The 11,844-nt window shown below is 35.3% G+C and overlaps 1 protein-coding gene across 4 annotated transcripts in view; it reads left to right on the plus strand.

Annotated features, from left to right (window-relative positions):
- LOC136824061 (NAD kinase-like) overlaps positions 1 to 10,484 on the plus strand; it is a 38,328-nt gene extending 27,844 nt beyond the window's left edge. For all 4 annotated transcript variants that reach the window (XM_067080216.1, XM_067080214.1, XM_067080213.1 and 1 more), the window contains 9 exons: positions 440 to 556; positions 4,566 to 4,695; positions 6,550 to 6,658; positions 7,331 to 7,416; positions 7,722 to 7,824; positions 8,050 to 8,141; positions 8,382 to 8,639; positions 8,913 to 8,998; positions 9,501 to 10,484. In XM_067080216.1, the coding sequence (XP_066936317.1) occupies positions 440 to 556; positions 4,566 to 4,695; positions 6,550 to 6,658; positions 7,331 to 7,416; positions 7,722 to 7,824; positions 8,050 to 8,141; positions 8,382 to 8,639; positions 8,913 to 8,998; positions 9,501 to 9,666 (1,147 nt within the window). In that variant the 3' untranslated portion in view covers positions 9,667 to 10,484. The remainder of the gene's footprint in view (positions 1 to 439; positions 557 to 4,565; positions 4,696 to 6,549; positions 6,659 to 7,330; positions 7,417 to 7,721; positions 7,825 to 8,049; positions 8,142 to 8,381; positions 8,640 to 8,912; positions 8,999 to 9,500) is intronic.
- Positions 10,485 to 11,844: the final 1,360 nt, after the last annotated feature.

Genomic DNA, 11,844 nt, shown 5'->3' on the forward strand with positions numbered 1-11,844 from the left:
TACGCCACCAAAATAAGCTCTAGTCTATTTAATTTTTCTAATAATAAAATAATCACCTTACTGACCCAAAATTTTCGTATCATTTTATTCTCATTAACTTGTCTTTGAATATCTCCAAAGGTCAGCTAAATCGCTTCCAGCGAATTTTATAAATCTTCGATAGAATATCCAAGATTTTTGAATCCTTTGGATGCTCTTAACTTTTCGAGTTTTGAACCTAAAAATGTTGTTAACATGAGCACTTGTGTCCATTGTCCTAAGAAATCGGGTGTTTTAGAGTCTGCAAAGCCTTAAAATGTCCTTAAAAAATAAAAACTTGTTCTTAACATTTTGGCCATCGAAGCCTTGGTGGTTTCATATATAGTTTGTTCTTATTAAAAACGTACAATGAACTAAGTTTTTACTAACCTCCTTCTTGGTGTTCTTCTTCTTTCAACAGGCAGAAGACAGGACGCGGACGTTTCTTGTTCGGTCCATCACCCAATCATTCTTTCGGACCAAAAGCTTCTCTATCTTCTGGTACACCGGAACCCTACGATGGAGAGTGGAGAGACATGTAAGTGCTTCTTTTAGTGGATTGGGTGTCACGAAAAAAGTATCATATCGAAAAAAAGTAAGAATGTCGTGTTTCTCTCTTTTCTTTTTTTAGTAGTACGCTATAATACAAAGCACACAAAAAATTTCTACTCGAAGATGTGTTTTGATATTACACCTTTTTTCCTGGACACCCTGTATATCATTTTCTACTCCCATAATTGGGTACCCTGAGTTGTGTTAATTTGATATCAGGCTAAATAGTACGCCCAATATTGCACGAGTATTAGGTCATTACAAACCTACCTTAAAATCTATCACTTATTCCCAAAACAATTAGATGTGCTGTTTCATTACTTTCATGAATTTGATTAAATTGTTACCTAAACCATATTGGACGGACGCCCATTTAGAGATTTGGGCGTAGTTCAAATAAGGTGGCTAGTGCTGTTCCAGAGTTTTTAAAAGACGGTTACCTAAAACTTTTACTTACTTGTTGAGCTTGAAGTAGTAGTCCCTTTTGTCCCTGGTCTGTTTGTCTGTCTATGTGTTGTAGTATGTACCGCTCGATCAGGTCGCTCGCTGCTATTCAACTGAATGGCCTTCCATCTCGAGATAAATACATGTCACTTGAACATGATTGCATCATCAAATGAAATCCTAATCCTTCACGAAAGCACAGTGTAATTAAATCAAAATCTTTTAATCCCTTCATTAACAAAATACCATCACAAGATGTTAATTGGAGGGGAAAACAAAAATGACGTGCCATAGGGCTAAACTGCTGGGGAACCCCCCCCCTCCTAACATGATAAAGGTTTTCCGCTTTTTAAAATCTTAACTTTCCCAAACATGGTAATGGTCATGCAACCTTTCTGGCGACTTTTTTCTTTGGGATTCCTCAAATCGATTCTTCAGGTGGTTGAAATTTGGACTTGAATGTTTTCTTCACATTTCAATGACACGTTGGTGTGTTTTAAAAATAATCCTCCATAATCTTTACATCAAAACTATTTCTATTTCTTAATAACTATCCGTACAACAACTTTTCGAACTGCCATCCATTGTGTCCTTGCCTGATTGCTGTTTTCCCTCGTTCGGTGTTTTCGTTGTGTGTAGATGCTCAGCTAGATCACTCTGCTACCACTACACTGGATACACGTCATTTAAACTTGATTGCATCATCAAAAGAAATCCTAATCCTTCACGAAAGCACAGTGTAATTAATTTAAAATCTTTTAATCCCTTTATTAACAAAATATCATCACAAGATGCTCATTACAGTGGAAAACAAAAATGACGTGCCATAGGGCTGGACTGCTGGGGAAAAACCAACTCAACACAACAAAAGTTTTCCGCTTTTTAAAACCTTCTCCGACAGATTCAAAACAAAAGTGAATGCTTCAAAGGCAGGCCTGGAAGCTAACCACTATGTATTGAGTCGTGTCTATTCAGCAAACTTATGCAACTAAACCACATTTCTGACAACGCCTCTTTCTCATGGGAATCTCCGACTCATTCTCTGAGTTGTTCTACTTCTATTTCTAAATCTATAGTTTTTACGTATATAGTGAGTAGTTATTCTGATATAGTTTGAAAATATTGAAAAAATTTATATTCAAACTTTATAAACGCAATTCTCAGCTCGCACTAGCTTGCTCTGTAAACAAAATCTCAAAGTAAACACCCAACATAATTTTACTAAGTAGAACCAGGGGGGTTATAATGACTCATTCAAAGAATTAGGTTTTGCCAGGGAAAGACCCAATCTTGACTTCCAAGTATCTAAATGATGAAGTGACAAGTGGATCAGAGGTCAGATCGTATTCGATATATATTTTGCGCTTCAGAGGGATTCTTTCCTTCTTTCACTTTTCTTTCATACCGTTCGCCCAATAATGGTTACTGATTTAAGTCATACTTAGATTGTCCTTAAAGACTTTGTTTGTATATTTTCGGATTGTAGCTGTAGCTTTGTTGTTGGATTGCTGCTAGGTGTGGTGATGAAAAATGAAAGCATTTTATGCACCTACAAAACACGTTGTTTGCTTTATTCGACTTGTTGTCAAATAACCAGGATAGATGTAATTAACTACGTGTGTAGTTGTTTACTAGTACTGCCATCATATACTAGTACTTATTTGGGAGCAAATTTTTAACCCTTCCTTCTCGCATACCTTTTCTTTGGTAGAAATTCTTTCTCTACTAGTACTGCTCTAAAGTCCTTCATCTATCAAATGGTCCAATTTAGTGTCAGTGTCAAGACTTCGATTTACTCCGATGAAATCACCAGTAAAGCTTCCAGTAGATACCCAGCAGTTTGTTTGGAACTTTGCCATTAGACGATTGTAAAGTACTAGTAGCACGTGAAGTGTCTTGTTTGAAGCAAGCGCTTCAATTAGTGTCACGTCTTCAGGGAAAACCTCGACCAGAGCTCCTTAGAAAGTTAGGGCTTTTGCCATCAAAGAATGTAGATCTACTAGTAAACGGTTGTTATATGGTGAAGTGTATACCAAACCATTTTCGTCTTTTCTGATAGTGTTTTTCTTTCGGTAATGTCCATTCTGCTTCTCTAGGATTCAATTCTTTGGGATATTGTAGAGAATCCTCAAATCCTCCCAAATACGACAAAAAGATGCAAGAAAGTTTGCAATTCTTGAAATTCTTAACCTATTGCACCAACAATCGTCATACTTTAAAGATTTTTCATCAGCTTGAAAAATTCTAAGTGGAAAATAAATCTACAGGTTATAAGACATTTGCAGGATGTTCTGGAATTCATAATTGTCCTCATAAGAGCCTTGAATGTTACCCAGGTATTGCACCACTTTGCCCCATTCCGTTCTTCCCAGTCCCCTATGGCATGTCACATGGTGGCGAGACAACCGCACCCGAAACATCCAACAAATAGGTATTAAATCCGATATTGAAAAGATGTAAGATTAACATGGTCAGCAAAAGTAGTGGTGTAACTATGAAGCAACAGTTAGATCAAAAATGACGAAATCATTGTAGAGAGGAGAGAGTTATTTAACCATGTCATTATCTGGTGATTTAATTGTCCGGCGCTACCGAATACATTACTTAGTTCTCATTTCTTATTGAATATCAAAGAATGTTAAAATGAGTATTCAAACAAAAAGTCATATGCTTATATAATGCTGAATAAAAAGAAAGATATCTATTGTTTTGATTGAGATAATATTTCCCTCTTTTATGCAAAGCAAGTCCCACAACGATTCGTATAAATAGATGGAGAGCTCCATAACGGCCTTATCAATGAAGCGTAGGACTACTAGCAACTCTTTTCAGAAAAAAATATACATCTCAGTTGTATACAATTTTAATCAATTCGATCTTAAATGCTGTTTTATTTATTTCGATTGAGGTTTTGCTGAGAATTTTTTGTACGTCGTGTAGCTGCTTCTAGAAACCACCGTGTTTTTTGCAGCAGTTGTAAGCTGCAGTCTTTGCAAATTTGTCGTTACTACTGTTTTTTTGTGACCTTTCATAAAAATTGCTGATTCTGTAAGATAGGAATTACTATTTCGGACATATAATAGAGGAGACATTATACTGGTCAATTGTTGGATTCATCAAAGTGTTTTTGTTGTTAGTGTGGAAAGGATTGGATATTATAATGACCATTTTACCATTCGCCGAAAGTAAATTTAAAGTACCCAAAGATAATTTCGAATTCTTGTAAGCATTTCTACTTTTTGTTTGATGAAAGTATTTCAGGTGTGATTTGTGAGCTCGAATCAATTCATTCTTTGCAACCCATCAATCAGGCTTCAGTTTTGAATCGTGAAAAAGCCTGAAGTTTGAGCACTCTTCCATCTATCAGTTAATCATGGATTCTTTCTTTCCCATCCATTAGAATGATGACTTTGATTCTCTTTAATCTTTTTCATTCATAGCTCTGTATTTTTCTTTCTTTACTGCGAAAACCATGATTTCACCTTTTTTTTATACTTTCCTATCCACCAGAAGGATGACTTTAACATATCTGTTTATTTCTTATCTATCAGAGGGATGATTGATCCATCCAACCAGCATTTGGAATGGCATTCTCCACCGCAAAACGTATTGATCATCAAGAAACACATGGATCAAGATGTCACCAAACAATTCAAAGAAATGGTCAAATGGCTCATGACTGTAAGTTTCTCTCTGCTATCCTCCTCTTTATTTTCCTAATAGTCCCCCAGCGGTATCTCTGGTGACAATTTGCTCAAAAAATCGCACAAATGGCTCATTGCAGCTCATTGTTGTAACTTGCCTCCTCAGATTCTTCTAGACCTTTTTATTGATGAATTGCAATATTTTAATGTTTGTTAAAAAAAAAGGCGAATAGAATGACCCATGAGCAAGCGTTATAAGACACATTGTATAAAAGTGCTGACTGGATTGGAGGAAATGACATGTACTGACCTAATCATATGGTATTTTCTAATTATTGACCTGTTGTAGATTCCCCATACGAGAAAACCTGATTTAATACTCCTTTTTGAGGTCATGCTTTTTTTCCTCCAAGTACTACATCATATGGTATAACTTCAAATTAATAGCTTTAAAAAGATCAGTTTTTATTGGAAATTTTTTTTTCAGAGGTCATTCCTCGTTGTTATATGATGAGATTTAGGCATTTTTAAAAAATATGAAAAGAATGCTAATTTCCCCTTTAAATTGTTGTCCAAAACACACTTATTGTAACTGATTAAAATAAATGTATGTAAATTTTATCGTGGTAAAATAAAGCCACGCATGAGTAAGCTTTCTGAGGATCCTCGATGAGTCAAGTGACTGGAAGCCACGTGCTTAATATTAGTCAAAACATAAGTCATCTCTCGAGTCAGCATTTTAAACACTGGATGTGCCTCTGAAGTTCTTACTCACAGGAAAATCTACATTATTAGAAAAAGCCATTTATTTTCTTCCTCGAAACGGCGGTCTAGAAAAATCGCATAGTTTTACGCTATCATGATTTCCTTCCCAGAAAATTAAAGTATGATGTGATTTTCTTCGAGATGGTTAAATGTTTAGATACTTACCATTTCCTCAATTATATTTATTCGTAATGGGGGATATGTAATAGTTATCGGACAGTTGCGAGTACAATATGAGAAATATTTTACGAGTTCCGAGATTTTTCCGTACAATATTTTCCGAGCCTTTAGGCGAGGAAAATATACGGAAAATACGGAACGAGTAAAATATTTCCATATTGTACGAGCAAATGTCTGATAACTGGTTTATCGGTGACCCAAAAAATGCACTTTTTGTGTTGGAAAAAAGCGCATGGCACTTTTGTAGCAAAGTGACGTTAGATTGCTGCTACCGCTACAATGCAACAACATCTTTTCGTCAATTTATATTTTTACATGTAAAATACAAGATATATTGTACTCTTTTTAACCAATCAGATTGCAGATATTTTTTGGATCGCCGATAATGAAAAATACGTTTAGAAAAAATTGTCATTCTTCATATGTATCAAACAAGGAAGGAAAATTAGTTACAATTTTTTATATAATGTGATTGCTAATTCCTTCTGTCGGTTTCCGTGCATTTTGATATAATTTATGCATTTTCATACATGTGAAACTATTTGATGGCACAATTTTTTTTGCATGCCTACGTTTCCCTTTTCATGGTAAATTTAAATACTTTTTACGGTACTTTACTTTTGCATTATGAAAGTCACTATTAAGTAATTTTACCACGTAAATATAGAAATAATCAAAACCGCCACCTCTTAAGACCACCCATATCAGATATATCTTCCTTACATAATACAATCTGGGATAAAACTTGTTCCACCTTTAAAAATTCTCGGATCGTATGCAAACTATCAAGCATATAAATTTTGCGTTAGTTTTCCAAACTCCAGTTAAACCAGTGCTGAATCGCTAGCCTCTAGAAAACTACAGGAGCACGAATCCGTTAGTGGAAACAAGCAGTCTAGAGTTACCAGAATGATCTAAAATTGGAATACGACCTTGTTTTTTTTAGGAGAAAGTGATGACAATAATTGTCGAAGAGAACGTTTTGTGTGAAGAATTAGTCGCGTTCGATGAAGACTTCCAAACCTACTCTCAAAAAATCAAACCGTTCAAAGCAGGTAAAACACATTTTCAGTTCGTTAGCTTTTTCTGAGGAGAGGTAACTAGCATCAAATCAGAAAAACTCTCACATAATTACAAACCGTACCTCTAAAATGAGTTCTACCTAAAATTTTCAATTTGCTAATTTCACAAAGATATTTATTTTGATTTCTCGTGACTTCCCCTGAGACGCACGTGGATTAAATTATTTCTCCTAGTAAAAGGGGATTTACATCTCCAGCATACTCTATCCACACATCTCACTATTATCTCCATCATCTGTTTAATTTATTCACAGCAGTAATCCTATTAAAAGAGCATAGTTTAGTTTGTGTATTTATTTTTGATCGAATCTATAAAACTAACAAACTTACTCCCACCTCTGCGGTGTCATCTCTAGTTTCTAGAGCTCTTGACTCAGCGCGTGATCATATTCAGGGTATTCCCTTTTTAGACTTACTTAGTTGACGCTGTCTAATTCCATTGTTCGATGCGCTCCATTATTCGATAATATTGAGTCAACAAGAAACTCTACTAAACGATTCTCTACCATTCGCTACACTTCCTCATCCGATGAAATCCAGTTCCCCTTGAAAATCGAATTGGATAGCGTCAACTGTACTATGTTTCAATGTTTTAATGTTTCAATGGAATTTAGACATCATTTTCACTTCTTTTCTTCCCCTTAGAGAACGGCAATGCACGTCCTTCCGTCGATTTGATCGTTTGTCTTGGTGGAGATGGTACTCTTATCCATGTTTCATCGCTGTTTCAGGTATGATGAAGAAATTGAATTTACTTGCACTTTTCATTCACGATACGAATTGAGTTTTCCCGGTCAATAGCTAGACTATAAGCCGAATTTTTCGTTTATTTACCGGTAAAGTTCACTGCTTATTTCATCTGATACATTCCTAGCCTGTACCAAACTCGAAAAGAACCGAAAAATACACACGGCAAGATTTTTCAAAAAACCTCCCACGTGTGTTCGGGGTACATTCCTCGAAAGCCTCTTTTCCTATCATAGTCATCGGACACGAACAATTTATTGATGAAATGTTCTTTCTTCCTTTCTTACAGAGCCAATGTCCACCGGTCATCGCCTTCCATATGGGCTCATTAGGTTTCTTGACGCCTTTCAGTACAAGCTCTTACAAAGAGGATATCCAAGCTGTCATGGATGGTATGTTATTATCTGAAACCATCCTGCACATAAGCATGTTTTCCTGCCCTTATATAGTTCAGGGAAAAAACGTCCAATACTTTCTTTGATATAACTGATCACCGGCGTTTGTCATCCAAAAGTTACTCCTTTATGAAATTGAATTTGTATCAAACTCTATTTGATGCTAAACTTGGATTTCTGAACCAATCAATTTCAACATGGTTGATTTCTTTTTCTTTATAGCAAACCTTGGCTTATCACTTCGAAGTCGTTTGAAATGTCAAGTTCGACGAATGAGTGAATCTGGTGTTGACGAAGTCGAAAGCGAATTCTTGGTAAGATATTTTCTGTTCTTTATTTTGGGTTTTATCCAAATTCTTGTGGCCTTTAGTTTGTGCTAATTTTGCCTTTTATGAATATTACATTGAGTATGAGTTGTCAGAAAATATAGCACTACTTTGACGATCTAACTAGATTAAACGTACATGTTATGGTTGTCATACTAAGAAAAGCCTTGTGGGTTTTATTGCTTGTTAAAGTTTCTCATATTTCCGATAACTTTCCGATATTTTCAGGTGTTAAACGAAGTCGTGGTCGACCGTGGTACGTCCTCTTCCGTCACGCACGTCGAGATTTATTGCAACGGACGTTTCTTGACAACACTTCTGGGTGACGGTCTGATCATTTCCACGCCGACCGGAAGTACCGCTTACTCCATGTCCGCTGGCGCCTCCCTGGTGCACCCGAGTGTTCCGGGAATTATTGTGACACCCATTTGTCCGCATTCCCTGTCTTTCAGACCGATCGTTCTACCGGCTGGTGTTGAACTTAAGGTACTTTTCAGTTTTTTTCTTTTGGTTAAAAGAATAACCAGAAGCTTCATGCTTTTAAAAACTTCACAACAAAAAGTCAACCTCAAAGCGTGGAGTTTCGTCCTTTCGGTTCTCACTAAATTCGAAAGTTTCTAATCTTCGTAAAGTCTCATTCTTAAAATAAATTCAACTGTAATATTAATATATTGCGAATAGCTGGCTTCTTTAAGGGCTGGTCTTTCTTGATCAAAACGTTTTAACCAATATCTAATTTCATTTCATCTTTCGTTACAGATCATCGTGTCAACGGAGAGCCGTAACTTCACACCCATGTGTTCATTTGACGGACGTAACCCAAAAGAAATGAACAAAACAAAATAGTAAGTATTTCCCTCTCCTTCAATAAGTTCAAAATTCTTGATATGCGTAAGTCATTTTTCTAGCGGAAACACCCGAAAAAGCCGGGATTTGACCCCTCTCTGTTACTAAAAATAGAAACACGGAGGTCAAAATCCGGCTTTTTTCGAGTGCTTCCGTTAAAAGATATGACGTCATCTTGACTTACGCATATCAAGAATACCTACCGATTATTAATTTATTATTCATTCATTCGTTCGGACCCTCTTCATAAGCTTTTAGCCTAGTTTCACGTTATCCAAGGTTGGAGGAATCCATTTTTGCTCTTTATTCCCCTTTGCCATGTGTTTGATTCTGCTGATAAGTTTGTTCTTCAGAAACATAGTTAAACTGTACATTCATTGAGCTGATATTTTATTTGCTCGTTTCACGTTACGGTGGAACCCAATTTTGTGTTTGGTTCTGTTAATAAGAAAGAACAAAAACTGCGAAACAATCGGCTAATGTTTCTATTTTCTCGTTAAGTTTACGCGTGACAACGTCTATCTATCCTATCCCATGTATCAGTCACGAAGATCATTTGGGAGATTGGTTCAACAGTTTAGGAGAATGTTTACATTGGAATCGCCGTGAAACGAAGCGAACTTCTTCATTCAAACGCCAACAAAAAGCTGTCAATGGCCAACGGTAATCCGATCGGGATAAATACTCTACGTTTCGGGATTATATCCCGCTGTTATATTACCCCGATTTGGTAATCATGAGATGGAATCGCCTGTTTTCGGGTTGTGAATCCCGTTTATGAAATTGGTTTGACTCAGTCAGGAAGTCAATCCTACCAACGAACGTTTAGATAAACGACAAAAATTTGTTTGAAAATGAAAAGCTATTTAACAGACGTTTAAAAACTCGTAAAAAGTCAAATGTTTTACAGAGAGACAACTGAAAAAAAACAACTCTTCAAATATTGAATTAAATCCACAAAATTATATTTTAAATTTGGAAAACAAATGTGTACATATTATTTTTATAACATTATAACTTGTTGGATATATATTACTGATAATTTTTTTAACAATCATTCCTTCTTTTTTTTATATCATTCACGATTCACTTGTATCCAGCTTCTTCTTTATTTTGTTTCCTAATTTTTCTTTCAATGGTAAAATGGTAAAACTATTAAAATGATCAGATCGCTTCAAAATGATATACTAATTTCTTTCTTTAACGTTTTTATAACCGATAAATCTGATTTTCTATCACGCAATGTATTACTCGCGCATTCGTCTTCTCTTCAATTTTTTCAGTCTTTTTATTTCCAACTTCCAACAAAAATTTGGGCCGGTTCCAAAGTATATTTATTGCATTATTTAGATTTTAGGGAATTTAAAACGGGTTAAGTTTTTTTGTAAATTTTTTTGGACTTTTATTCGAGCCTTTTTGTACGTAGATATTTAGTTTTGAAATACCCTAATTGAAAGTAATAATGAACAATTTAACATAATTAAATCATTATCTTGTCTTTCATTGAAACTATTGAAATTTGCATTGATGTTTTTTTGAAAGTTATCGGCTTCTACTGGGTGGGAAATATTGATTGGAAATGACGCAAGTTGTCCAAAATTACGATAGTAAGACTCAAAGTTATACGAGGTATGAAGGTTGTCTACCTTAGGTGAACTAATTTTAGCAGGAACTAATTTTCACTGCCGAAAAAATATTCGAAAAAATCTTAATTTGCGGGATTTAATTTTCGTTGTTTGGCCCTATTTTGGACACATTTCTTTCATTTTTCTAGGGATTTTTAAAATTTTGTGATGAAAAATGGCCGAATCTGTAATTCGCGGGATCTAATTTTCGCGGTTTTTCGGCAGAAAATTAGTTCCCTTAAGGTAATTCTACTTTCGGAAGAAATTTACTGATAACAGGCCTGATTAGTTTGAGTTATATCTAAAAATCTTTGAAATCGTTAAGTTAAAAGTTTTGAAAAGCTAAAGCAAAAATGATGATACTTGAAATAAAGGCCGAGGTAAACGATTCCAACATTCCATCCAACATGCCATTTTCTCTCTGTTGGACGGAATGTTGGAATCGTTTACTCGAATGTAAAAATCGGAAAGGAAGAAAAAATTATGTTGGAAGAAGGAAAAAAGTGTTGGATGGGAGTTTGATTGCCATCAAACATTTTGTCCAACATTTACTTCTTTTTTTCGTGTTGGATCATGTTGGATTCGTTTACTCAGCTCACATCCAACATTTGAAAGGGAATGACGTCATTAGAAATAGAATCGAATGTTTTTTTGTCAAAAATTCGAAAAATCTCGTAACAAATTTAAAATGGTAGAGAAGCTACTAGCTCGAATGTTTTTTTTTTCGGAAAATAAACCAGGGGGGGGGGCACTGAAATTAAGCGATCTATCGTAGAGGTGTGACCCTTTAAAAGTACGTTTTTCAGGCTTCCCAAAATGCACTGTATATGTGTAAAAAATGAGAACATTTGACCATTTTTTGCTTTGAAATAGATATAAATAGATTTCAAGAAATTGCACCATAAGAGTCGATTTTTCGCCAGAATTTTCTCTGCATTTTAAAATTCCAATTGTTAGACTATAATTTTTGTCCGCATGAACAGCAGTAGTGGCACTGGTTACACTGGTCATAAAAATTCTCGCCATTTCTAATTTGAAAAGAATGAATTAAAAAAAGAATGAATGAACACCCATGTTGGATGAAAATGATGTTGGACATTTTAAGGAGATCCAACACCTTTCCAAAATTCATCTAACATTCGTCCAACATTTCAATTTCAATGTTGGATGAAATGTTGGAATCGTTTACCTCGGCCTTAAAGATGAAAGCCTCATTTTGT

Source organism: Clytia hemisphaerica, unplaced genomic scaffold, assembly GCF_902728285.1.
Source record: "Clytia hemisphaerica strain Z4C2 unplaced genomic scaffold, Clytia hemisphaerica genome assembly, whole genome shotgun sequence".
Lineage (NCBI taxonomy): Eukaryota > Metazoa > Cnidaria > Hydrozoa > Leptothecata > Clytiidae > Clytia > Clytia hemisphaerica.